The sequence below is a fragment of the Colius striatus genome, chromosome 10 (assembly GCF_028858725.1).
Source record: "Colius striatus isolate bColStr4 chromosome 10, bColStr4.1.hap1, whole genome shotgun sequence".
In the NCBI taxonomy this organism is placed as follows: domain Eukaryota; kingdom Metazoa; phylum Chordata; class Aves; order Coliiformes; family Coliidae; genus Colius; species Colius striatus.
Window position 1 is genome coordinate 32,548,932 of NC_084768.1, and position 27,103 is coordinate 32,576,034.

The window sequence follows — 27,103 nt, forward strand, 5'->3', positions numbered from 1 at the left end:
AGATGATTCATAATGTATCTCTGCCCTTGGCCAGAGAGCGACGAGTGTCACAAAATCCTTGAAAGCACCAAATAACTGAGGTAAGTTGCTGTTAAACTCTTTCAGATGCTGGGAGGTGAATTTGTTGGGAGATGGGGTTACCTGGGAGTGAATGTGTAGTTGTTTTACAGCCTCACTTGGGAGTTTGCCTCTGAACCACTGGTCAGGATTGCTATGGTTTTTACTTTCCTGGCGAATAATATCCAAGGAGAAGAAGGTTTTAGTGGTAGCCCTGTCATTATATAATTAAATCTGCTTGAAAACAAAGTAATATACCTTGGCCCTCTTTCATATTTCGTGGCTCTAAACCAGCATTTATTGAATAGCAAACTTTCCACTGCTAGAGAGAGTTGTCCAGAATAACCTCTACTAAAAATAAGCATTGTTTCAACTGTATAGCCCAATCCTGGATTTAGTAGTACAGGCATTAACAGATGTCTCCGTTCTACATTTCTAGTTTTCTGCCTAAAAAAAAGGCTTGTAGTTCACAACAGTCTCTACACAACAAGAAAGGATTGATCAGGTAAATCACTTAATGTCAGCAGCAGCTTAAGCCTGAAAAAGAATGCAATTTAAATGGTAACCACTAATCTGAGCTTAAACTTCACGTGATGTCTTGCTCCTTACTGTTGCATATTAGGATGAGGAATGGGAAAGGTAATTACTGTGAGGCCCTCTGAAGGAGAAGTTAATCCTTGGAAGTGGTAAATGTGATCATATCCATGGGGTTGGAGAGAGGATACAGTCTTCTGTTTACAGGAGAAAACGGAATCCTCCTTTAGCAACCCAAACGCCAGCCTGAATTGTGCTGCACTGGGCTTGCTCTTTGCATCACCTGTCCAAGTCCTGCCCAGTTTTTCCTTAGCAGAGAGCAGTTAAGAATCCTTAACATTAGTGTATTGGATCAGATTCTTGTTTATTCAAACATCATACCTTGATTTTTATGCTGCCTGGACCAGAGGAAGCGATCGACAGTTCACACTTGTTGTTTGCCTGTTTATTGTTAATGAAGTGATTTCAGTATAATCAGGCTTTACAAGTAGCTATGTTAGCAAAAGACATATGGTAAGCACAGAACAGGGTGATTGACAGCTTGAACCCAAGAATGTTCCCTGAGCAGTTGTGGCTTGTCCATGCCACAGCAAAGTGTAACAGCAGAAACGGGGTAGAGTGACTGCTCTGAGACACAGACCTGCAGCAACTGCTGCAGGGAGGCCCATGCATGAAAAAGCCTGAAGTTCCACTTTGGCTGTTGTCTCTGCCTGCTTGTTTGGGGAAAGTTATCCTTGCCTTTTCAGCCTGAGTGGACATTTTGCAGCGTTTCAGTTCCCACATCGCTGTCAGCCTCTGGTAGCTGCTCCACGTGCTGATGCATCCAGCCTGAACCTTGGAGTCGTCGCGGTGAGGGGCCTGAGCATGTGAGGACGATGGCTGGAACTGTAGTCTGTGTTGGGACTTTCAGTGCTGTGAAGACGCTTTGGGAAGTGAGAATACACAAGATAAATGAAGAGTTACAGAAAGAAAAGGAATTCAGAGAGAGGTCTGCAGGAAGGTGGGTACACTGCAGGTCTCTCAGTATGTGGGAAGGTGGCCCGTGTTACATCTCAGAGGACTCTAGGTGCTCTTCTCAAACTCATGCAGAGTCTAATGCTTTACAGTCATTACTCCAGCAGAATCCCCACTGGGTACAGTCTAGCAGTATGGTCAGGTCAAACCAGGAATTGTGTTCTGTGGTAAAAATATTACCAAAGATACAAAATCCTCTAAATTCAGCTAGCTATTAAAAATCCTGCCCTGGGGGAACATTCTAACCAGTGCAGGTTTGGTTTGCTATGCTTTCTTCTCAATGGAGGCAGTGAGAGGGTCACTTGGGCTTCTGTCTGGCCAGCAATTTCATCAGTGTGAAGAAATCTAGCATTCTAGTTTTGGAACTCTTCCTGATTAGCCAGATGTGTTTGAGAGATACAAGGAGGAAAAAAGACAATTAGCCTCATGTCCATAATTCCTGTTGCAGTCCCCTTTGGAAAGGAGGCTCAAAGAAGCCCTATCTGATGGACCTTGTTTGATTCCACTTGTATTTGGTGGAACTGAAGGCTTTCTTTTCAGGAGACTGCTTCAAAGTGAACAGCTTTGGAACTTAATTCCACATGACTTTATGTTGTGTTGCCCTGCTGCAACATGATGGAAAGGAGTGAAGTTCATGTCTTCCTGCTGCTCATTGTAAATGTGAAGAACTGTAAACCACAACTGCTGTAAATCACCTCAGCCAAACATTACTGTATGTTCCTGTCTTCCCTCAAATTGATAGTACATTTGGCATCCAGGTGTAACAAATGCTGTTTGACATACAACAAGATTGCTGTCTCTTTGTTCCAGAAAATAGAATGGGTAGGAATTAACTGCCTGTGCTCATTGTTGCAGTGCTGACAGATCTTCTTTCCCTTGTAGGCTACTGCTTGTCTGGGAGGAGAGAGCTGCTTTAGCAAGGCTCAAAGAAAAAGTTATTCATGAAGATGGAAGGGCAATTTTAAAGATAGAGGAAGAAGAGTGGAAGGTAGTGTTGATAGCAGTGAATGTTGCTCGGGCTGACTGACTGACACTTTAGGAAATGACTGTTTAGAACCTTACATGCACAGTTGTACTGTTCTTCATCTGTGAAGTGCTCTGTGTGCTTTGCTGACAGTGAGTTGAGACACACTGTTGTGAGAGCGCAGAAGCAAGCCAGTTGTTTAGTCCTGAATATTAAGCACTCCTCTGCAAAAATATAGCTCAAAAGGATTTTCTGCATTACAAGTTATTTACACTGCAAATTATGAGCCTAATTACATCAATCGTCATTTAACATGAGCACGCCAGGACTACTGAGATGTGTCACGCTGAAAGCCCTCTGTGTTTACAGGTGCAGCAAAATTTTCCTTACTCTTGTTTGCTTTCTAAGAGAGAAAATGAGCCAGCAGATTCCCAGAATCCTGTTGTTCTTGTTTCTAATGCTTGGGGGTGAGCAGCTAACTGTAAAATCAATGACAGAGGGGAAGCTCACAGTCTGTTCTGAGCCACACGGGAATCAGATGTCAGTTCCTAGGAGGTGATGAGAACTGAGGCCAGTGAGAGAGGGCCAGCCACATCCAGCAATACTCTGGGTACAGTGGGCATTGGTCAGGACTTGTAGCAGCTCTTTTCCTCTCAGCTGCTCACTGTTTTCTTTAATCAAATAGGAAATACTCTTTAGACCAAAAAGTGCAAAAAGCTATGTGGAGCAGTTTCATCTTCAGTTATACTGTCTTTGTTGAACAAAAAAGCCCAATCCCCAACCAAAAGCAATCCCAAGGCTTTTGCAGCACTGCCAGTACTGCAGGGGTCTAAATCCTGGGGGCAGAAGGTGAGCAGGGTAAATCTGTGGTCAGGGTGACCCACATTGCTGGGGTTCATGCTGGGATGTTACAGGATAGCCTGAGCAGAGGGAAAGGTTTCTCTTCTTTTTTTTCTTAACTTACCAGACTGTTTCAAACAGAGCTTGTCCCTGAGCCTGTGTTTGTGTTGTACACTGAGCTGCGTTTCTTGTGGTTAATGTTTCTCGTCTCAGACACTGCCTTCGTGCTTGCTGAAGCTAGCCCACCTCCAGGAATGGCAGCTCCACAGGACTGGTTTGCTGAAGATTCCTCAGTTCATTGGAAGGTTTCACAACCTTGTTGTTCTGGATCTGTCCAGGAACTCAATTGAAAGTGTACCTAAAGAAATCGGTGAGCTGGGCTTGCTTCTGTTTTCAGCTGCTTTGCTGAGGAAATGAGCCTTAAAGACAGGCTGTTTTTGTGCACTTTGCTAACAGTCCTGCTGGGTAGTTAAGAGACTATTCAAATCTGACAGGCACATTGAGATCTGGCCATGTGTTCCTTGTACATTAAAAACAAATGGCCAGGTGGAGGAGACGCCTTTATGAAAGTTGCCTGTGAGAGAAACGATCGTGAGCACAGCAGGTCCTGGACAGCAGAACACAGCTAGAAAAGTGACACTGCAAAACAGGCCTCGTGTTCTGAGCCCACAGCACAAGCAGCCTGTGTTCCTAAGCTTTATTGCCTTTGGGATTTCTTTTTTGGAGCACTCTAAGTGCAGTTTCTGCACTGAAGAGCCCCGAGGTCCCACTGTTTGCGTTTCAGTGAACCCTTCTGCTTGTTCTTTGTTTCAGTGAGAACATAGAACACCTGTGTAGCAGTATAAAGATAATACAATCCAACTAGCATTGTATTTCAAATGGCATGGATGCAACCATTTGTGATCTGTGCTCTCTACAGGCCAGCTGACCGGCCTCCAAGAGCTGCTGCTGAGTTACAACAGGATAAAGTCTGTTCCTAAGGAAATTAGCAGCTGCGTCAGTCTGGAAAGGTTGGAACTGGCTGTCAACAGGAGTATCTGTGACCTTCCTCCTCAGGTATCCACAGGGGGCTTTGGTTTGGGTTATGCATGTTTTGAATTTGTCCAAAACAAATTATCCTTAAAAGGCTGCTCTCCATGCTTTCAGCTTTGTTCTGATAGTCTGCTTTCATAGAAACACATATGTGAGCAGTACCTATGTGACTGGTCCAACTGAAGGCACAGGGGCAGGACACACATACAGGAGCAGCTGAAGGAGTTAATCTTCACTTTGTCTGGATAAATGACTTGGTAGAGCATCCAGGACTTTGCTACCCTTGCTGTTTGTTTGTTTAGGCTGAAGGTCTTCACTGATTTACCCTAGTGAGGATCTGACACCATAGCACAGGGAAGCTTCCTTTTGTGGTTGAGAACACAAATTCATGCCATGTGCCAGGACACAACTGTAAGCATCTTTACCAGAGCTGCTAGCTAGGAAAAGGGTTGGTGTGATTTCTACAACTGCCTGTGCACAAGGAGATGAACAAATGTTGTTCTGAGATGCCAAAAGCAGTTGAGAGAGAATCAAAAACAACTGCTCACCTATTATTGAGCTTTAGCTGGGACTGACTTCCATGTGAGATATCTGCATCTCCAAGGATGACCCTCTTAGACAGAGATGACAGATATGTAACTGTAGATACTTAAGTGTTTACAGCAATCAATGCCTTGCAAAAGTGAGTCCCACCAGTAATACCTAACAACAGACCTTCAAAGGAAAATCCACACTATGAATCAGAATCCCAGCATCCCCCAAACCTCTGTGAATACAGGTGCCATGGTGTAATGCAGAGGGACAGCTTTCAGGTGAACAGCAAATTCCTCATTCTGTCCTGCTGAGCCTTGGGTGCTGCCACCACCCTGGAGCTTTGTGCATGTCCCTGTGTGGCATTCAGTGTTCAGACAGCTGGACCAGACTTGCAATGAAACATCTTTGCATCACCTGACCATTGTAAGAGCACCTGGAGGCAGATTTCACCAAAGCACTGTTGCAACACTGAATGATGCTGTGTTTAATTTTTTAACCTTGGTTTTCTATGGTGAATGTTTAGAATGTCTTGCCCCAGTGGCACTGACACCCTGGAACGTGCCTCAGTTCACTCCAATACACAACCCGTGCAGTTTGATCCAGAAAACTCCAAATATTTGACTAATGAGCAATAGCAATATGCTCATTAGCCAAATGCTAATGAAATACTAAGGACAGAGGTGTCTTTAAATTCCTCTTCTCCTCAAGGCTTGGGGCATCTCTGCATTGTAGTTCTCAGCAGCCAGGGCACTCACTGCCAGGTGAGAGGTGAAGCTCCTCTGCCTGACCCATTTCAAAGGTACTTCCCTTCCAGGTGAGAGCTGCAGCCACCTCAGGCAGCTCAGAAACCAGCCTGTGTTTAACTCCAAAATATGGTGTAATGTTTTAAATGGTTTCTTTTTTCCAGCCCTCATTCCAGCACTGCTGCAATACAACAGCCATACAAACCTGCATTACCTCTCCTCTCCTTTTCAGCTCAGTGAGTTGAAGAAGCTTTCACATATAGATCTGTGCATGAATCAGTTCACTACCATCCCTTCGGCTCTTCTCAACATGCCAAGCCTAGAATGGTTAGATATGGGAGGAAATAAACTCCAGGAGCTTCCTGATGCAATTGACAGGTAAATAAAGCTCAAAGCTCACATCTTACTCTCAATTCCATTGCACTGAAATTCCAACTATGGAACACTGCTTCAAAAGACTATTTGGGTGTTAACTGCACCGCACACTTCAGAGTTACCAGCCCTAGCTTGGTATTCTGGATGAGCTGGAGCAATTAATTTGCTATAATCCATTCAGTATCAAGTTAAATGACACCTGACCAGAGGTGAGGTGATAATCTTGGATGTGGGGTTTCCTTTGAGAGCTGTTGGATTCTCTACAATAAGAATCCTCTCTGTGGCTGTAAAAATGTATCCATTAGTTCATATTAATGATTGATAAGGTTCATTTCCTAAGTCTTGATGGGCTGTGCAAGTATCTCTTTTACAGAATGGAAAATCTCCACACTTTATGGCTCCAAAGGAACGAGATAAACTCTCTGCCACAAACCATTGGCAACATGAAAAACCTGAGTACTCTTGTTCTTAGCAACAACAAACTTAAGGATATCCCAGCTTGTATGAAAGACCTGACAAATCTGAGGTAAGGAAAAGCAGCAGAACTGTAAATAACAATACCCTAAGCTGACTTTTAAAGCCTCCTCTGAGCTGTGTATCACAGAGTGGTACTGAGGAAGGGGAAAAGGCACGTCCACAGTTGTACAGATGGACACTGTACAAATCAGCACAGTTACACAGGCTCACAACAGCTGAGGCTCTGCTCAAGAAAGCTCAGCGTGGCACAGCTCATTTGCACAAGTGTAAGCTGTGAGAGCTCCAGTCTCAAATGAAAGAGGGGACTGTGATCCATTTGTCTCAATTCTGAAAGGTCCAAGTGCCCACTTGTAGTTGGCCTTCTCTGTCTCTCTCTAAAGCCAAATGCTGGGGGGAAAGGCACAAAACGGACAGAAATCAGAACGCTGGCACTGAGAAAAGCTTTCAGAGTTAAACCAAAGGGGTGAGCTGTAAGGACATGGATTCAACTCTGGAGCCTGATTTGAAAAACAGAAAAGAATGACTGTGATTTTTAATTAGAACTGAAATACTATTTGTTTTATGCTGAATCTCAGGGATATTAATTCAATTTCAAGAGAGTTGTTCCCTGTGAACAAAACCTGTTGCCAGGGTAACCCCTTTCTGCACAACTGTCAGATTTGTCAACTTCAGAGACAACCCCCTGGAGTTAGAGGTAACACTCCCTCCCTGTGAGAATGCAGAAGAGGAGGAGCAACAGGAAATGTTTGGCCTTGAGTTCATGCACGTGTACATCCAGGAGTCACTCAAGAGAACAGGTAAGGCTGTTTTATTAATACCAGTCTCTCTGGAATACAGTGAGGAAGGGAAGGACAAGCTGGGTAAAAGCAAGCTAGGGTATGTGTACAAAAGAGACACGCATAAGCTTCTTTCTTATTTCATGAGTGAATAATCAAATTTGCCAGAATATACCAAGGTGACAGTTTAGAAATGAGTTTTCTTCTCTAGCAGATGCCCCTTGCAGCACAGGCTGAGCAAAGCACCTCGGCCTACTTCAAATACAGAGCTATGCTCAGCTCCACAAAGTGGGAGTGTGTTGATTTTTATTTTAACCCCCTGTCTTTCAGGAAACCTGGAAAGTTGTACTGCTGGTCCTTCTCCTGTCATAAGTGACAATGAATAAAGCACGTAAGCGTGAGTGGAGGAAGACACCAAGTATACTTCTTCCTAGCAAAGAGGGGTACAAAAGGTTTCAAATATCCTTGGGGATTCCATTTTCCCACTGATGAGAACTGCTTGGCAGGTTTGTCATTCTCAGTGAAGCTGGGCCAATCTTTTCCAGGCTGCAGGAAAGACAAAACCGTTTTTTTTTGGTTAAGCAACGAATCAGCTTCAAACCAAAGCAGAGATTGGTTTTATAGGGTTTTTCCCTCCGGCTTCCCAACCCCTCTCATCACGTGGCTGGCTGTGCTGTCAGAGCTGGCCTGGCACGGCTGTGAGCAGGACGTTCTCCAGGGACACAGCAGGCTCCGTGTAGCGCTGCAGGGAAGCCCTGTACCCTCGCTGCTCTAAGTACTGCAGGCGCCCGTGGTCGATGAGCAGTTTGCAGAGCTGCCCGATCTCCTTCCGCTCCTCCACGCTCAGAGCCCTAGTTCAGGAGCAGGAGGAAAAGCACAGACATGTGTCAGGAGAACAATGTCAATTACCATCAGCACTTAAGCTTAGAAAAGCTCCTGCAGTCACTCCAGGTTCATCTCCATGCAGTTCAATACTGTGGAACCTGCGCCCACCACATTTACAGCAGAATGTCCCTGCAAATGAGCCCCTGGGAGGGCCCAGAAGAGCCTGTGCAGCACTGGGGGTCTGCTTGCCCACTGCCATACCCTTGCAGCGCCCCAGAGCCGCTCTCTGCCTCGCTGCCTGGTTGCTCGTCTGCTGTGTCGTGAGTTTCCTCTTCGCCCTCGTCCCTGGCAGGGGCTGGGGCTGGGGCCTCTCTCATGCCACAGGTAGCCCAGCTGCTCATTCTCTGGAAATAATGAAATTCCACTGGTCCAAGCCCTACTGATGTAAAGAACTCTCTGCCCACATAATGTGTCCAGTCACACTTGTGATGGCAGCAGAGTGCGATCACAATCCCAGCCACAGGCTTACAGTCATCCCTGCTTTCCTGATCAGCAGAAGTGTTGGGAGCCACCTCTGTCTCGGCACTCCTGCAACGTTTGGGTGCAGGCTCTTCACTTTCTCCATCACAGCAAGCTGCATAACTTTCAACCAAACATCTCAAAGCAAGATCTGGGGAAAAAAACAGATATACCCCCCCGAAAAGAATAGTAATGAACACCATGCCATTATACAGGCTGGATCGTGGCTGGGAATGAACTTCCCCCAAAGAATAAAAGCATGCATCACAAACTAAGCCAAAAAGCACTTTTAGGGCTAACTAAAACTTACAAGCATGCTTTGAAAAACGTGAAACCCCTAAAAGCCAAAAGAAGGAGACTCGGGAGCTGCCACGGGCTTCTCCTCTTGAATATCTGCTGTACACGAGTGAATGTGAAATACTTCAGTTAAACTGGCCCATTGGAGGAGGCTCCCCTCCAGGACAGGATTTGCTCTAACAGTCTGATCTCTTGGACACAATCTATTTAATACATGCACATCTTGGCTTCTGTCTGCAGTAGCCTTGCATCTATCATCAAGTTAGTTTCACTGCAGTCAACAGGCATTTAGAATAGAATCGGTGCTTCCAACAACACTGGGTTAGAGGGCAAGAAAAGCTCAACAGGACAGTGTGGAAGAGCAGTCCGTGCAGAGTGTGTAGGTTGGGTGTCCCAGGTTCCTGCAGTTAACACACAGGTAACTCATACCTGTTGCAGCACCACACAAATGTTTCCCTACTCCCACCACGGGCAGCTTTTTCTTCTCCAAGCTAGGTACCTTATCTGGAGGGAAACGTGAAAGAAAGTCAACACAAATAACCCAGAGCAATCCCAGAACCTCTCTTCTTCTAGCTGGGGCCATATTGTTTCTGGATAATGTAATGTCTGCAGGCTTAAAAACACGTTTACTGCTGCTAGAGCAACAGTGGGCTGTGCATACAGCTGTAAGCTATTCAAGGGATATCTTCTTGTTCTGAAACAAATGCAGAGAAGGGGATGCTGTGGCTGAGAAGCACATTCAACCACCTCAGCCTTTCTGTACTGCCCCCTGGATATCACTGGTGCCACTAACTGTGCAGCACTGAGATGCAGAGCGTGTGCGGATGGCCGACTCGCCTCATTCTGCACACCCACAACAAACACCAACGTGTCCAAGCAGCCTCTGAGAATAATCTCCAACCCCAAGCCCATTCAGGCCTGCTACATACAAACTGACTCAAACCCCAGTATCCAAAATCTAGGCTCAGGCCTCCGTTCCAGAATGACACACACCAAGAAGTCACTCACTCAAACATAAATGTTGAATGTCAACCTGAAGCCTTTCGAACGCAGAATCTCTCCTTTTGTGTTTCCCATCCACCTGTGCAAACAGAACGAGGTCATTAAGTAGGGCTGCCGACTAGTGACTAACTTTGCTCCAGGTATTAATGCTGGGCTGTCTCCCTGTCAAGCCTGCAGACTGACAGTATCACACACCAGGAGTGTTTCCCTAACAAATCTGCCCTTTGCAAAGGAAGGAATGCAGGCCATCTCCCTGCCAAGGCTCTGAAGATGTAAAGGCTTCCTGTTGTTTTGGAAGACAAAAAGCAAATGCCTGAGGCTTCAAACCAACACTCTGCTCCCTGGCAATCTCCCCTCTTACCTTGAATCTGGTCGTTGCCCTTTCCACCAGCAGGAAGTGAACGTTTTCCACGTTCTGTAAGGCAGCAGCAACCCAGTGAGACAGCTTTCCTCTCCCAGCTCCAAACTCAACAAAGCACCTTCCTGGCCCAAGCAGATGTAGTTTTTCCATGTTACCTAGAATAGAAGCCTACAAACATCAAACCATTAACTCCAAACCAAGTACACACTGTGTACTGCACTGCCTCCCTGCTTCCCCAGGCCACAGGAGCCTTTCTCAGGTCTTCCCTGCCATGAGAGGTGAGGGAAAAGATCCTGTGTGTGCAGAGGAAAATGATTATGAGTTCTGGCTGCTCAGCATCACCCTGCTCTTCTCCCTCTGCTCACAGAGCTGCACCCAAGGACTTTTTGAGATGGATTGTTGGGGTCAGGTACACGTTACAATTTTCTTCTCTGCCAATTGTTGAAGTGGGCATCCAAAATGCAGGCACTGCACTGGGTCTTCTGTGGGGCACCAGTGCCTGCAGAGCCCCTTCTCTGCTGCAGTTGTGTGTTTTGTAATGCACAGGGAAGGAGAGCAGAGCAGGGCAAGAAAGTACAGGAAACAGGCATTCCTCATCCTTCAACCTTCTTCCCCCAGCTTCCTCCTTTGCTACAGTGTGCAGCCCACCTCCCCTGCAGTTCCTGCTGTCCTGTGCACATTAACCAGGCAGAAGGTAACCCGAGGCTCTCCAGTTCTTTTTTACGAGTCTCTTACACTACCAGGCAGTGTAGGACCAGCCCTTGGAGAGAAAGTACAGAATCCCTTTTACCTCTTAGCAAATGCAACATTTTACCTTTTGTAGCTCAGACCTACTGTGAGTTAACACAGAAATCAATAACACACAGCCAAACCATACAGTTTGTCATTGATCTCAGTACCCTGATGAACTGTTATTGCTAGCCCCTAACACAGCAGCCACTCAAAGGGTATAGATCTGCCATGATTTGGAGAGGACAGAGAGTGTCAGACCTCCTCTGTGTGAGGTGCCCACCTGCAGAGCCACTCACATTCACAGCAGCACAACTCCACGTGTTTGAAGCCACCGACAGCTGTCAGTCAAGCAGGGACCATACCTGTTGTTTCAAGTGTTTTGAAGCAGATTCCCCGTTCTTTGGGTCGTTTAAGGCGTCCTGTAAAGCCTGGTGGGACAGTATCTGCTCCCTGAGGGGATGCTCCAGGCCTGCAAGCAAATGCAAAGCTCTCAGGTACAGCCTTCCAGTCTCCAAGGGTTTCTGGGCTTTGTAACACACAGGTTACAACATCCAGAGTGAGCTCTGTTCTGTCAGCTCACTAACAAAACTGTCTGCTGGGAGCATCAGCCTATCCTCATATGTTAGTACCAGAGCTGTGGTGTTATCTGTAGTGACGTGAGCAGGAAACAAACAGCAGAGGAGGAAGGGAAAGGAGCTACACCAACACAAGAGCGGTGTTTATCGTTCTCTCAACCCAGTTTATTCTCCTTCAGAAGTTCCCTCTTCTGAGTAAAAGGTAGCTGTTGGAGAGTTAATGATTCTAGGATTGCCTACAGTGGCTTCAGGGGTGTCCAGTGCCAAACGTCTCACGTTTTCACAGACATCCAACAACAAAAATAACACTGGGATATTTACTCAATCCCATTTAAACCACCTTATTTCTGGTACTAAGTGAGCTCACCGTTACTCGCTTTTCTCAACTTGACGATTAAGTTCTCCAGCTCCTCTTTAGACAGGGAAGAGACAGGAACCTTTTTAAGGAGGAAGAAAAGTGCCCCCTGTAAATACACCACCTTTTGATTTTCACCAGTTCTTTAGTCAAGTGGCAAATTGCAACGTGTTCTCTGGAACTGAGCCTTAGAACACAGAAAGGTACTCACTCGTTTTCCTGGTGTTTCTGCCACATCTTTTAAACCTGCATTGATATCCTGAACAAAGTAGACCTTTGAAAATCAGAAGAAAAGAAATCTCACTCTGTTGATGACCAGGAAGCAAACAGATAAATGCTTCAGTGCTTTTGTCACGGGGCATATAGCAACAGGGACCCACAGCAAAAGATGTTCCAAGGGATTTTGTTTCCCTACAGGCTGACCCCCAATCCCCAGCAGAAGCGACTGTCCTGACGGGTCTGACAGGACTGAGCGTGTTCCTCAGGCTTCAGCTGTCAGTGCTGGCTGGGCTCATTCCAGAGACCACTTTAAGCTTTCCCAGGTCAATTAAAGGTGCAATACAAGGCAGGAAAGCTGACAACAAAGAAACCATCTGCTGCTTTCCTGGAGCAGCTGCTGGGACACGTCTCACTCCTTCCCTTGGCGCTGGCTGCAGCTGCCAGCCTGGCTGACACCTACAGCTTCCCTGTGAGCTTTGCTTTGTGAGGACAGTCCCTCTCCAAGGCTCTGACACCAATGGCATCGTGAGAGGCTTCTCAGAGAACGCCTCTGAGGAAGGTGAACTCAGCCTTTTCATTGGTAACTGCGGGAACTGAGCAGCTGTCCTGAGCCAGGGTGACGATGGGGAGCCTGGACTGGGAGTGACGTTTCAGCCAGGCCTCATGCAGCTGCCACAGCGCCCTTCCCGTGGGGCGCCCTTCCTTCCCGTGGGGCTCCCTTCCCGTGGGGCTCCCTTCCCGTGGGGCACCCTTCCTTCCCGTGGGGCTCCCTTCCCGTGGGGCTCCCTTCCTTCCCGTGGGGCTCCCTTCCCGTGGGGCACCCTTCCTTCCCGTGGGGCTCCCTTCCCGTGGGGCGCCCTTCCTTCCCGTGGGGCGCCCTTCCTTCCCGTGGGGCGCCCTTCCCTCCCGTGGGGCGCCCTTCCTTCCCGTGGGGCTCCCTTCCCGTGGGGCGCCCTTCCTTCCCGTGGGGCGCCCTTCCTTCCCGTGGGGCTCCCTTCCCGTGGGGCGCCCTTCCTTCCCGTGGGGCTCCCTTCCCGTGGGGCTCCCTTCCTTCCCGTGGGGCTCCCTTCCTTCCCGTGGGGCTCCCTTCCTTCCCGTGGGGCTCCCTTCCCGTGGGGCTCCCTTCCTTCCCGTGGGGCTCCCTTCCTTCCCGTGGGGCTCCCTTCCCGTGGGGCTCCCTTCCTTCCCGTGGGGCTCCCTTCCTTCCCGTGGGGCTCCCTTCCCGTGGGGCTCCCTTCCTTCCCGTGGGGCTCCCTTCCCGTGGGGCACCCTTCCTTCCCGTGGGGCTCCCTTCCCGTGGGGCTCCCTTCCTTCCCGTGGGGCTCCCTTCCCGTGGGGCTCCCTTCCTTCCCGTGGGGCTCCCTTCCCGTGGGGCTCCCTTCCTTCCCGTGGGGCTCCCTTCCCGTGGGGCTCCCTTCCTTCCCGTGGGGCTCCCTTCCTTCCCGTGGGGCGCCCTTCCCATGGGGCTCCCTTCCTTCCCGTGGGGCTCCCTTCCTTCCCGTGGGGCTCCCTGGGCCTGTGCTCCCGTTCCCAGCAGCCGTCAGCAGGGTGAAACCCGTCGCGTCTGGGGTGTGGGAGGGAGAGGCGCCGAGCTCGCACCCACTTACTGGCTTCGGCTTCTCTCTTGAATTGCATTTTCTCAAGTGCTTCTGCAGCTGGTCTTCATAGACGGTGCTAAAAGCCAAACGGAAAGGAAAGTGACCTCGGCACCTCAGCTCTGCCGTGAGCTGCGGCGAAAGCCTCCAGAGACACGTACTGCTTGGGGTCCAGAGGGCAGGGGATCCTCTTCCTCTCGTTCTCGTCCTAGTTACAAAAGAAAGGTTTCGGACAACACTTCAGTCACCTCGCTTCGGAACGGCTCTCGGGGGGCATCAAACACCCGCCCTGAGGAGGAACCCACACCAGGGGATCCCACACGGAGCCGCGCCGTGACGGCGGTGCCGCTGCCGGGCTGCAGCGGGGGGCTCGCAGCCAGGACCCCCCCGCCCCGCTCCGCACCTCCTGCGGCCCGTGCTCCCCGCAGAACCGCCTCCCGGCCGCTGCCACCATGCGGCAGAACCGCTTCTTCCTCTGCACGAAGAAGCCGCAGCGGCCGGGCTGGGGCTGAGGCGCCGCCATGCCCGTCCCGGCGTGCCCCGCGCCGCCCGCCGCGGCTCCTCCCGGCGAGACATGGCGGCGGAGCGGCTGTTCCAGCGCGCGGCGAGCGTGCGGCTGCGGGGCCGGGGCTGCGCCGAGAGGTGAGCGACGGGCTGTGTGTGTGTGTGTGTGTGTGCGGGGCCGGGGCTGCGCCGAGAGGTGAGCGACGGGCCGTGTGTGTGTGTGTGTGTGCGGGGCCGGGGCTGCGCCGAGAGGTGAGCGACGGGCTCCCTGTGTGTGCGTGTGTGTGCGGGGCCGGGGCTGCGCCGAGAGGTGAGCGACGGGCTGTGTGTGCGTGTGCGGGGCCGGGGCTGCGCCGAGAGGTGAGCGACGGGCTCCGTGTGTGTGCGTGTGTGTGCGGGGCCGGGGCTGCGCCGAGAGGTGAGCGACGGGCTGTGTGTGCGTGTGCGGGGCCGGGGCTGCGCCGAGAGGTGAGCGACGGGCTCCCTGTGTGTGCGTGTGTGTGCGGGGCCGGGGCTGCGCCGAGAGGTGAGCGACGGGCCGTGTGTGTGTGTGTGTGTGGCAGCGGAGGCGGCGCCCGGCCGTTGGCAGCAGCGTCCCGCGGGCACAGCCGTTGTCCCGCGCCGCAGCCGTTGTCCCGCACCCACAGCCGTTGTCCCGCACCCACAGCCGTTGTCCCGCACCGAAGCCGTTGTCCCGCGGGCACAGCCGTTGTCCCGCGCCGCAGCCGTTGTCCCGCACCCGCAGCCGTTGTCCCGCGGGCACAGCCGTTGTCCCGCGCCGCAGCCGTTGTCCCGCGGGCACAGCCGTTGTCCCGCACCCACAGCCGTTGTCCCGCACCCACAGCCGTTGTCCCGCACCGCAGCCGTTGTCCCGCACCCACAGCCGTTGTCCCGCGGGCACAGCCGTTGTCCCGCGGGCGCAGCCGGTGTCCCGCGGGCACAGCCGTTGTCCCGCGCCGCAGCCGTTGTCCCGCACCGAAGCCGTTGTCCCGCGGGCACAGCCGTTGTCCCGCGGGCACAGCCGTTGTCCCGCACCGCAGCCGTTGTCCCGCACCCGCAGCCGTTGTCCCGCGCCACAGCCGTTGTCCCGCACCGCAGCCGTTGTCCCGCACCCACAGCCGTTGTCCCGCACCCACAGCCGTTGTCCCGCGGGCACAGCCGTTGTCCCGCGGGCACAGCCGTTGTCCCGCGCCGCAGCCGTTGTCCCGCGGGCACAGCCATTGTCCCGCGCCGCAGCCGTTGTCCCGCGGGCGCAGCCGGTGTCCCGCACCCACAGCCGTTGTCCCGCGGGCACAGCCGTTGTCCCGCACCCACAGCCGTTGTCCCGCACCCGCAGCCGTTGTCCCGCACCCACAGCCGTTGTCCCGCGCCGCAGCCGTTGTCCCGCGGGCGCAGCCGTTGTCCCGCACCCACAGCCGTTGTCCCGCGGGCACAGCCATTGTCCCGCACCCACAGCCGTTGTCCCGCACCCGCAGCCGTTGTCCCGCGGGCACAGCCGTTGTCCCGCGCCGCAGCCGTTGTCCCGCGGGCGCAGCCGTTGTCCCGCACCCACAGCCGTTGTCCCGCACCCACAGCCGTTGTCCCGCACCGCAGCCGGTGTCCCGCACCCGCAGCCGTTGTCCCGCGGGCACAGCCGTTGTCCCGCGCCGCAGCCGTTGTCCCGCGGGCGCAGCCGGTGTCCCGCACCCACAGCCGTTGTCCCGCGGGCACAGCCGTTGTCCCGCACCCACAGCCGTTGTCCCGCACCCGCAGCCGTTGTCCCGCGGGCACAGCCGTTGTCCCGCGCCGCAGCCGTTGTCCCGCGCCGCAGCCGTTGTCCCGCACCCGCAGCCGTTGTCCCGCGCCGCAGCCGTTGTCCCGCGGGCGCAGCCGGTGTCCCGCGCCGCAGCCGTTGTCCCGCACCCGCAGCCGTTGTCCCGCACCCACAGCCGTTGTCCCGCGGGCACAGCCGTTGTCCCGCGGGCACAGCCGTTGTCCCGCGGGCGCAGCCGGTGTCCCGCACCCACAGCCGTTGTCCCGCGGGCACAGCCGTTGTCCCGCACCCGCAGCCGTTGTCCCGCACCCGCAGCCGTTGTCCCGCACCCGCAGCCGTTGTCCCGCGCCGCAGCCGTTGTCCCGCGCCGCAGCCGTTGTCCCGCGGGCACAGCCGTTGTCCCGCACCCACAGCCGTTGTCCCGCGGGCGCAGCCGGTGTCCCGCGCCGCAGCCGTTGTCCCGCACCCGCAGCCGTTGTCCCGCACCGCAGCCGTTGTCCCGCGGGCGCAGCCGTTGTCCCGCACCCGCAGCCGTTGTCCCGCACCCGCAGCCGTTGTCCCGCGCCGCAGCCGTTGTCCCGCGGGCGCAGCCGGTGTCCCGTGCCCACAGCCGTTGTCCCGCACCCGCAGCCGTTGTCCCGCGCCGCAGCCGTTGTCCCGCGCCGCAGCCGTTGTCCCGCACCCACAGCCGTTGTCCCGCACCCGCAGCCGTTGTCCCGCGCCGCAGCCGTTGTCCCGCGGGCGCAGCCGCCTCCTCGCCGCCTGCTCTCACGTGTGGTCTGTTTGCATGCAGGATACTGAACATTCGAGTGAACGTCGAGCTGCTGGCAGCTTCCAACCCCGCTCATAAAAAGGTCGGTGGAGCAGCTCAGTTTGTGTCCTTCCTTGGGTGTTACCCGATTCTCAGGGGACAGACGGCAAAAGGAGAAGTGGGAAAGGCTTTTGGGGTGTTTGTTGCTTGGCCTCACTGCAGTTTACCCAGTGGGGGTAGGAAGGGAAGTAAGGTGCTGAATTTGAAGTAAAAAGATCCTTCTCAGAGAAGGTGGCATGAGATTACTGCCAGAGGCTACAACGTGCCACCGTTTGGGTGCTGGGGTTGTTGCTTAAGCCCTGCATCCAGCCACGGCGTTGTTAAGTGTGGCTGTTAGCTGGGTGCAGCGTGATTGACTCAAGGTCTGTTTGTAAGGACAGCATTTCTCGGTCAGATCCAGCCACCCGTGGCAGTGACACTGTGAAGTACGAAGCAGCAGCTCAGTTAGGAACCGTGCAGCACGCTGCAGAGCCCGTCAGGAGGAGCTTGGCAGAGCAGCTGGGTCCATCAGCGAGGAGAGGGATCGCAGGAGTGATCAGGGATGGAAAGTGATGGAAGGGACAGCTTCAAATGCTGGGATCAGCTGCTGGGCCATCAAAGCAAGCAGGGCCCCCTTCCCCTGCTCTGCAGCCTGCCCTGCGTGGTTTGGCTGACGTGAGAATCCCTCAGGTTGTTGATGCACCTCCAGCTCAGAGGTTTGTTAGTGTCCTGGTGTCCAGCTGCTCAAACCTGTTGCAGTTCTGTGCACGTGCTCTGGTCACTTCAGCAGTGCTGGGAGAGCTGTCCTCCCTTCAATGTCCTGTTGGTCACCCAGGCTGAGCCTCCTTAGAGGGCAGGTGCCTGGGCAGAGAGCACCAGGTTTTGCCACGGGAAGCAGCCCTTTAGAGAGAAGGCAGCTCTGCCCAGACACTCCAGGGAACAGAGGGGGTTGTTTTGAACAGCCAAGCAGCTGCTGTGCTTTGCCCTGGGAGCTTACTGGGCTGCACTGAAGCCATTGTAGCTTTGCTTTGCAAAGCTCTGTATTCAACAACAGGAACTCTTCAGAAGGTGGCTCCTAGAACTTTCAGGATGACGTGGTTGTGACCTGCTGGTGCCACACTGTTTCCTGATGGGGGAAAAACAGCCCAGAGTTGTTTTGATGATGGTGAATTTTGGAGCCTTTGCTGCCTTTACTTGGTTTATGTTGGTGAGAAATAGTTTGGCTGTTTCATCCCCTCTGGAGTATTTGGAGTTTTGTTCAGTGTTGATGTTTTCCACCTTCTGAATTAGTTGCCACAATTCCTTCTTTTTGTTGTTAAGCAGTGAAAACATCAAGTGCTGCTTGCAGAGCTGCTTCACAATGCCTGAGCAGTCCCCCAGGGTGCTTTATAGGGTCTAAAATGCCACCTTCCAATGTCTTTTCAGGATTTAGCTGTTCAACTGACTGATGATACTGATCCCTTTTTCCTCTACAACCTTGTCCTATCGGAGGAAGATTTTCAGAGGTAGGTGAAATTAAAGTGTCTTGTCAGGGAAACGTTGCTAAAGGGCACAAAGGGGCAAAGGACTGTTTATAGCTTGCTCTCTGTCTCAGAGAGTTGGTGGTGTCATTTGTCACTTGCAGGGCTTTGTCAGGGTTCTGTAGTGTTGCTCTGGTGAAACAGCCCAGTACAGGGAAGTGATTGCCTCCAGGTGGCAGAGGGGAAGGCATGGATGGGGCTTCACACACCTGAGCCTGTGTTTCAGGGGCTCCTTGCACGCTCCCTGTACTCTTGGGTCTCACTTTGCTTTCCTTGCTCAGAATGTCACCGTTACATTTGGGCACCAGGCACGAACAGCTCAGTGTCCTGCTGTGTTGTTTGGGGTGTTGGGGGGTTGTTTTTGTCTGGCTGTGATTTGGGTGTGCTGGTTGGTTGGTTTTTGGCTTGGTTATTTGTTTTTATAGAGCGATGTGATGAGTGTGTGGATCCAAAGGCAAAAGTCAAACAGTGTTTGTAAGAGATGCGCAGAAGTGTGTTGCTGAAACCAAACTAGTAGTGTCCCTTCATTGTCCTCTGCTTCTTCCCTGTGCCCTATCCAATATTCATCCCACCCTGTGAGTGCATTTGCTGTGCCACAGGAACTTCTGGTTTTCCCCAGTGCAAGAACTCTTGATATCAAAAGCACCCTCCAGTGATTCTTACACACTCACACCGCTCTGTGTCCAGGGCAGAACAAAGATGGTAGTGGACTGTGGTGGTGTGATTGCAGTTAGTTCTTGCTGTTGGTGTAGACAAAGCATCTCTCAGGCAATAAGTGACTCCTCTCTAGACTGTTAACACCTTTTTTCCCCAATCTGTTTGTACAGTTTGAAGTCCCAGCAAGGTCTCTTGGTGGACTTCTCTGCCTTCCCACAGAAGTTCATAGATCTGCTTCAGCAATGCATTCAGGAACAGAACAAAGATACCCCAAGGTAGGTGATCAGTGTGTGCCACAGTACTCTGTGTGGAGGAGCTGAGTTCTTAAAGTACTTGTCAGCCTCTCTAAGAAGGGTCAGTAACTTCCCCTGGAGGGGTCTGATATCAGTTGGTGGGTGATGCTGACAGGAGCTGAGCCTGGGGGGACTGGGCAGTGGAACTGCTGCCTCCTGTCAGGGGTGAAGCTGGCAGGGGGGCAAGGATGCAGCACTGGGCCTGCTTGGCTTTGCTTTGGGGCTGTTTAACAGTTCAAGGCTAGGGAGCTATCTGAATTTGGAGTGAGGTGTAAATCCAGGTTCTAAGGCACTCTGACAAGGATTTGGTTTCCTTTTGTGCTCAGACACTAAGATATGAGGGGGAAGAGCTGGGCTACACCTTCCCTGCAGTGGCTTTTTGTTTGTGTGGGTACCAAGGAAAGCCCTGTCTGGCAGCTCCAGTCCAGCAGTCAGGCCATCTCCTGCTGTACTGTGGGCTGGGGTTTTACTAGGTTGTTGGATACCTGACAGTCAGGAGCCTGTTTTCTTGTTGAACTTGGGTACAAAGGCCTTACTGGATTTTGGGCTCCTAAGTGTTACGATGAGCTGCTGTAAATGTGACAGACTGACTGATTTGGTGTGTTTCAAGCATTTGAGTTGGATTTGTTTGTAGCATTAACTACAACACAGGGGCTGAATTTCCCAGTTCTTTTTCAGACAGAAACTCTTTGATTACACATGTAAAGATGTGGCTTATCTGGGAACAGTGTGTAGGATCTGCAGGTGGTTTCAGGAAGTCTGCTAAAGATTGGGTTCTTTTTGCTCTTTCCATAGGTTCCTGCTGCAGTTGGTTTCTTCAGCATCCGTTCCAGATCACAGCCCTGTCTCCTTAAACGTAGTGGAGACCAACCCTTTCAAACATCTCACCCACCTCTCTCTCAAATTCCTACCAGCAAATGATGCAGAGATAAAGAAGTTTTTAGCCACCTGTTTGAAATGCCTTAAGGTAAAATGAAGGCTTGTCATAGCTGCAGCTGGGCCTGGGGGCTGTGTGACTTACCAGTTCAGTCTCAATGCTTCCAAAGTCTGTGCCAGGTGCTGTGCCCTGCTTCATTCTGGCATTTCAGCTCATCCGTGTCATTGCATGCAGTTACTTGGGTGCCTGTGGTAAAGCTGCAGAGCCAGAGCAACTGCAAGAGAAGAGGCTGTAAAGGTGCAGCCTCTCTTCTGCAGCAGGTTTAGGGAGGCATAGGCTTGGATTCTATGGCTTTGTGAGCTTCCAAGGGCTGATAGCTATAAACAGCAGAAGCAAGTAGTGCTGTTGGTGCAGTTGGTAGCTGCTCTAGGCTTGACTACCTGGGAAACCACTGCCCTCGTGGTTTGACTGTTGCCTGCTGCAGTTTGGATGCCTGAGATGTGTCTCTCCTTCTGGGCTGCTGTGTTTACAGACACCTAATAAGCTGTGTTAGTGACAGAAATTGACAGCATTTCAACTCCTCTGTAAACAAGTTTTTATGATGAGATACTATTTCCTTACAGAAACCTGATGAGAATTTAACTTGGGGGTTGTACCTTGTCAGCCAGTGCCTTTTCTTTTAACTGTATCCATTATGTCCTATGCAAGAGTAAGTTTCTTTAATAAGGTGATTTTCCCACAAACACAGTGGGGCATTTGGAGAGCTGAGGATTTGACTTGATGTCAATTGGTCATAGGAAGACAAAATGATGTTGGAAGAGAAGCTCAGAAAAACTGAAGAAGACCTCAGCAGACAACTGAGCTACACTCAGCAGGTAAAGCTCCTTTTCAGCTTCCCTTTTGTAAGCTGCACTTCTTTGAAGCTGTGGAAAATGTGCCTTCCTGTGTGCTGCCTGCTGCTGTGTTGTGTACAGAGTGTTGTCTGTCTGTACATGCACACAGCAATGAAACACTGAACACACAGGAGTGTGAGGTGTGCTCTCCACGTCCCCTGAGGGGCTGGAGATCCTCACAGCTGCAGCAAATGTGGAACCCTGATAAATAACTCAGAAGTCTTGGCCTTCCTCTTTGCTGCCTTTTGGGTTTTGTGCTCAGCCCGGTACTGAGTTCACGTCTGCGTTTCAGAAGGATGATTTGGGTCACGTTCTGTAGTTATCAGGGTGACTCTTGTGACTGTGTCACTAAAAAGACAGAAATACTCCCTTAACAGTTCTCTTCTGGAACTGTTTGGGAACAGAACACTTGTTGACCTCCCGTTTGCAGTTTCAGTGGGAGTGACTGGAATGTGTTTGCTGAACTGAGGCACAGGATTGCAAATCAGAACCAGGAAAAGATACTGCTGAAGGTTATTCTGTTTTCCCTACCAGAGCACTTTGTGTTACAAGGGCAGGGAACACCAGCAGACTGGTTTCTCACTCTTTGAGGTGGAAATGATTCTGTTATCCATGGTGTGGGAAAGGGGCTCTTTGGCTTGCCAGCACCTCGCTCCCTGCTTACAGAACAGACATTTTGGCACGTGGTGCTGAAACTCAGACTTCCAATAATTCCGTGTCCTTTTTAAGAAATAACAGTAAGGCATCATTGCATATGGACTGAAAGGCTTCAGTTCCTAAGCCTCTGCTTGCTTTGTCAAACTCTAACAGAGCCTGTCAGAGAAGAGCCGGGAACTGGATAAACTGAAATCTGAGTGGACATCCTACACCACAACTCTAACAAACAAACACACCCAGGAGCTGACCAACGAAAAGGAAAGGGCTCTCCAGGTATGACAGCAACAATGCTCTTACATGAGTAAGCTTGTTATTCCAAGGGTCTGAGAGTCTCTTTGCTCCTCATAGGTACAAGCTCAGTACCAACAACAGCAGGAACAACAGAAAAAGGAGCTGGAAAACTTGCATCAGAAGAGCATTCAACAGCTGCAGAACAGGCTCTCAGAACTCGAGGTCATCAATAAAGATCTAACAGAAAGGAGATACAAAGGAGACTCCACAGTCAGAGAGCTGAAGGCAAAGCTTTCTGGAGTGGAAGATGTATGTCTGGCTAAGTTCCACCACAAAGCTGGCTCTCTTTAGAGCATTAATACTCGCAGCATATGAAGTTTGTTCAGCTGCTCTTCCTCCCACGTTACACTCGCTCTTTAGACATATCTGTTTAAATGGCTATTACAGCTTTTCCCAACCAACCCCCACTAACAGAGGCTTCCTCCCCACGGCTGTAGGAGTGTCAGAGAGCCAAGCAGGAGGTGCTGGCCCTGCGGCGGGAGAACAGCACGCTGGATGCCGAGTGCCACGAGAAAGAGAAGCTCATCAACCAGCTCCAGACACGGGTGGCTGTGCTGGAACAGGAGATCAAAGACAAAGATCAGCTCGTCATTAGAACCAAAGAAGTGTTGGATGCCACTCAAGAACAAAAGGTTCCTTTGAGTTTCAAAGTGTGTCTCTGAAGCTCTGTAGAACCTTGTCACTTGCAGGCTGCACGGAGGGCTGGCTGGAGTGAGCTCTCAGGTGCAGTCAGCAGAGACGCTCAGGGCATCACAAGTGCACTGCACTCAGTTCTGCAAGGCTTGCCACTGTTAGCACTGTGGTACTGGAGGGAGGGTAATGGTACTTTTTGTAAGCAAAAGAACAGATGAATTGAGATGCTGTGTGATTTGACTGACAAGCAGGGGCTGGATTTCCCGTAAGGATCAGCTCTGAAGGGATCTCTGAGGTTCTTGCTTGAAATGGTGATTCCTATCAGCACCTTCATCATCATATTTTCAATGTTTTTAAAAGGCAATACTGGAAGAGAGCACAGAGAAAAAACAGAGCCAGGTGGAAAAGCTAGAGATAACCATCAAGTCACTGTCAGCTGAACTTCTGAAGGTTTGTATGAAGGTGCTGTTATCCCCACGAAACGTCTGCCTTGTTCTTAGGTGTTTGTGCTGGAGACTCTGACTTACAGCTTTTCTAGGCTAATGAAATCATCAAGAAGTTACAAGGAGACTTGAAAACTCTAATGAGTAAGTTAAAACTGAAGAACACAGTGACAATTCAACAGGAAAAGCTCCTGGCAGAGAAAGAAGAGAGACTTCAGAAAGAGCAGCGAGAGCTGCAGGAGGCAGGCCAGGCTCTGCGGCTGAAGGAGCAGGAGGTGGGTGCCAGGCAGCCCTCGGGCCTGCAGGTGCTGCTGCCTCAACTGTGCTGGGGTTTGGGTTGGATTTGTCTATAGCAGGGAGGCTTGAGATCTTCCTGTGGAATAGCAAGTGCTCCCAGTCAGGTATCACCTTTGTTTAAACCTGTCACCAACCCTTGCCTGTGTTTCATGCAGCTGTTTGCACGGGGTAAGGGCACAGAGCACTCTGATGGAGGAATTGCTGTGCTCTGGCAGGGACAGTGATGGGGGAGTTGGTGAAACAGGAACAGAGGGAACCTCTTCTTAATTCAGTGTGTTCCCCTGCTCAGGAGTCCTTGTATTATTTAACCATGGAAAAACTGCTGTTGGGGGCCTCTGGCTGGTGGCCAAACCCGAGCTAGAACCAGGGCTCACTGCAAGAGAATCATCCTGCTGCTTGGGTGAAAACCTGACCTCAGACCTGTCTCCATGGTTTTAGAACAACCTTGTAGAGCCTTTTCATTTCTTTGTATTGCCTTTGTTGGCTGCTCTCATCAGTAGCAGCTCCTGATGGTGTGCCAATGTTGCAGGTTGGCAAGCTCCAGGAACAGCTGCAAACGACAGCACAAAAACTAGAAGAAAGCAAGGAGCTACTGAAAACCAATGAAAACGGTGAGCTCAGGGCAGGGCATGGGCAGGTCATGCAGCTCCACTGCTCTCTGGGACACTGCCAGCCTGCTGTGGCTGCCACTGAACCCTGCTGGAAGCAACTCTGTTGCTTTAGCTGTGCTTTTTGCAAAGAGCCCTGCCTGCAGGAGTTCCTGGAAGATGAGCTGCTGTCTGTGCAGCAACTGGGGCTGTGGGCAGGGCCAGAAAAGACCTTTCCTGAGCTGGGGCCTTGGAGTGGTGCTTGAGCTTGAGGAGGCAAAATAGCCCAGCAAGCTGCCATCTCTGCTGAGGAAAGGCTGCTGTGAAAGGCTTGTAAGAGGTAAGAAAGTGAGATTGATCTTTTTCTTCTCTCTTCAGTAATCACATGGTTGAACAAACAACTGAATGAAGTTCAGATGGCAAAGAAGCCAGAGACTGCTGGCAATGCCCACGGTGTCAGGGCTGCCACCTCCCCTCATGGCATGGTGAGTACAGCTCTGCACAGCAGGAGTGTGCTGAAGCAAAGGGAAACAAGGGCTTTCATCTTCTCAGGGCCATACAGACTGGGGTGGGGGTTTTGTTCTATTTCATTTAGTTGTTTCTCTTTTTAATGCCCTGTTGGGCTGTACCTGCTGCCCTGGCCTTCTAAGGGAGAATTTTCTAAGTTCTCATTTATTAAAACAAACACCCCAAGCAATGCAGAAGGAGCTGGGAAAAGATCAAGTGAAAGGGGGAAATGGCATTTTTGTGTTGTGAGGTTAACTTGCATACCAGTGATCTTTGTATAGGTTGGAAAATCAAGTGTACTATTTGAATGCTACTTAGAAATGTGAAAATAAGGGGTAGGAAACATGCCCCAGCGTCTGTGTTAAGCTTCCTGGGTCATCTTGTCTCCATGTGTGTGAGATACCTGTTGTCACCTAGAACTTGGTCAGCTTCTCCATCAGCAATGGAAGGGCCTGCTTGTGCAGAGAGGTCTCTGATGTGCAGCCACCTCATTTAATACTCGAGTCAGTCAGTTCCACGCTCTGTAGCTTATGATGAGCTTGTAAATATCAGCTAAGGCTGCTCAACTTGGCTGAGTTTGTAGAAGTTTAAGAACATGCCCCTTGGAACAGGGATGCTTTCTTCCTGGCAGGAGGGCTTTGTAAGTGTGGTCATTTGTTAATGTTTGGAGCCTCTGCCTACTTTCAGCATTGTTTTCCTCCTTTGAGGCTGTGTTCTGTGTCTCTTGCAGCCTGAGCGACCCTCCTTCCCCAGCTCGGGGCTCAGCCACCCCCTTTCTCCTCTCTACGCCTTCCAGAAGCTCCCAGAACCAGCAGACAACAAATACAGCAGTGTGCCCTGTGCAGTCCCCAAGGCAGGCACTTTGGCTTTTCCCCTTGGTTCAGGGTGGGGGAGCATTCAGCAGCACACCTTCATGGAAGCATGTCCAGCTGCAGACTGTGCTGCCTAGCTCGAGGCTGCTCGCCGTGTGCTTTGCTGCACAGAGGTGCTGTGCAGGGGGCAGAGTCTCTCGTGCCCAGGGGGGACTCCTGGGCCAGCCTTGGTGGTGGCCCAGCCCCTGGGCAGCAGCTGTCCCTGACCCACTTGTGCCTTGGTGCAGGTTCAGTTCAGCAGTGCCGCGCTGTCCCGGCTGAGCCGCTGCCCTGAGGGAGCCACAGCCACGGCGGCTGCTCCGCCAGCCAACAAGGAGAAGTAAGTGCCAAGGACTGCATCTGGGCTGGGGCTTTAGCAGGGGTTTTATAAAGCCATTTGGTGCCTGTGTGTGTGGGCCTGAGCTATACATTGCCAGTGCCAGGCTCGTTCTGTGATCTGGATCCAGCAGCACGTCACTGGGGTTGGAGCTGTGGCTCCGAGTTGGCGCTGAAGCCGGCTGGGCTGTAGGTAGCACGTGCAGAGCTGTGCTTCCCCGTGGGGCCCTGAGCAGCAATGTTCCTGTGTCCTTCCTGGTGCCAGAGCAGTGATGAGTCAGTCAGAAAACTGGTTGCAGACTGTCCCGAACCTGCTCAGCGATGGTTTGTTTACCTGGAAGTGATCAAGTGCACAGGAAGGCAGTAGCTCCTCTCCCAGGGAGGGTTCTGCTGGTTGAGTCTGGCCACACTGGTGGTTACTGCCCTGCTGAGTAACTGCATTTGTTGAGCATTGGAAGCAGCTGATTTTAATTCACCTTTTCTTTCCAGTGGTGAGAACTGGGGGCTGGAATCCAAGTATTTCAGGAAGAAAGACGACAGCATCCCTCTGCGGGGGCTGAGCCAGAACACCCTCAACTCAGGTAGGTGCGAAGCAGTCAGGCCAGCCCGGAGCAGCAGTGCAGCTGCAGGGTCCTGCTGCAGGCTCACGCTGCCTGTGCCTCCTGTTTCTGCTCTGCTGCAGACTACCTGAAGCCGCTGCTGCCCGCCAAGGCCCAGCCCAGCCCGCCCGTGGTGCCCAGCCCTGCCTCAGCCTACTTCCCGGGCTAGCCCAGCACAGCCTGCCCCCTGCTGCCAGCTCCCCTCCAGCAGCCTCAGCCTGTTCCCGCTGAGACAGAGCTGGCCTGACCCGGATGGCTTTTCAGGATCGTTTCATTTTAATCGAATTCCTACTAAAGGTGCTGCATTGTTTCAGTGAGGGTATACAATTGTCACCCTTCGTCCCTCCCTCACCTCTGCAAGGGCTGTGTCTGGACAGGCAGCTGGTGAAGGGATCACAACAGCTAAAAGCTACTTGATTTTTACTCACCATACCTTCAACTGCTGAGGCAGCTCAGCCAGGCTGCTGCCCTTGCTGAGGGAGGGAGTCCCATGGTGTTGCTCGCTGTGCCTCCTGGGGCCAGCTCCAGAACAGGAACCTGAGCATCTGGGACACCCCAAATACCCCTTCTGTTCTATTTGCATACTTGTGTTGTTAAAGACATTCCCTCCTTCTAACCTGAGGTATTGAGGTGCCTCCAGGGGTTTGTTTTGCAGTGCAAAACGTGCACCTTTGTTTGTCAAGCAGGCCCCTGTTCCTGGCTCTCCCTTGGGCTGGCAACACCCGAGTTTTGATGGAAACATTAAATGGTTTTTATCCAAAAGTCTAATCAGTGCTGTCTCCATCTCCT

The 27,103-nt window shown here is 51.7% G+C and overlaps 3 protein-coding genes across 6 annotated transcripts; 2 read left to right on the top strand and 1 right to left on the bottom strand.

The window, feature by feature from the left end:
• On the top strand, positions 1-7,732 carry LRRC39 (leucine rich repeat containing 39). The gene is made up of 9 exons (XM_010202235.2): positions 1-80; positions 1,358-1,591; positions 2,488-2,593; positions 3,623-3,779; positions 4,329-4,465; positions 5,951-6,096; positions 6,467-6,619; positions 7,228-7,367; positions 7,677-7,732. The coding sequence occupies exons 2-9, from the start codon at positions 1,467-1,469 to the stop codon at positions 7,730-7,732; spliced, it is 1,020 nt and encodes a 339-aa protein (XP_010200537.1). The 5' UTR covers positions 1-80; positions 1,358-1,466.
• On the bottom strand, positions 7,363-14,472 carry TRMT13 (tRNA methyltransferase 13 homolog). 3 transcript variants are annotated; one of them, XM_062004390.1, is made up of 11 exons: positions 14,230-14,472; positions 13,988-14,034; positions 13,839-13,905; positions 12,224-12,286; positions 12,025-12,094; positions 11,445-11,551; positions 10,351-10,518; positions 9,996-10,068; positions 9,417-9,491; positions 8,406-8,841; positions 7,363-8,197 (listed from the first exon to the last, which is right to left on the bottom strand). In XM_062004390.1, the coding sequence occupies exons 1-11, from the start codon at positions 14,347-14,349 to the stop codon at positions 8,023-8,025; spliced, it is 1,401 nt and encodes a 466-aa protein (XP_061860374.1). In that variant the 5' UTR covers positions 14,350-14,472; the 3' UTR covers positions 7,363-8,022. The 3 variants fall into 3 exon arrangements, with proteins under 3 accessions (XP_061860374.1, XP_061860372.1, XP_061860373.1); XM_062004388.1 differs by having other exon boundaries at positions 8,433-8,841; positions 12,025-12,121; positions 14,230-14,470; XM_062004389.1 differs by having other exon boundaries at positions 8,433-8,841; positions 14,230-14,468.
• SASS6 (SAS-6 centriolar assembly protein) lies at positions 14,315-27,082 on the top strand. 2 transcript variants are annotated; one of them, XM_062004384.1, is made up of 17 exons: positions 14,364-14,468; positions 16,877-16,937; positions 18,299-18,378; positions 19,221-19,325; positions 20,139-20,310; positions 21,018-21,095; positions 21,924-22,043; positions 22,119-22,310; positions 22,499-22,693; positions 23,055-23,144; positions 23,233-23,412; positions 23,964-24,045; positions 24,400-24,506; positions 25,259-25,381; positions 25,628-25,719; positions 26,205-26,296; positions 26,398-27,082. In XM_062004384.1, exons 1-17 carry the CDS (start codon positions 14,401-14,403, stop codon positions 26,481-26,483), a joined length of 1,923 nt encoding a protein of 640 aa, XP_061860368.1. In that variant the 5' UTR covers positions 14,364-14,400; the 3' UTR covers positions 26,484-27,082. The 2 variants fall into 2 exon arrangements, with proteins under 2 accessions (XP_061860369.1, XP_061860368.1); XM_062004385.1 differs by lacking the exon at positions 16,877-16,937 and having other exon boundaries at positions 14,315-14,468.
• The last annotated feature ends 21 nt before the right edge of the window (positions 27,083-27,103 follow it).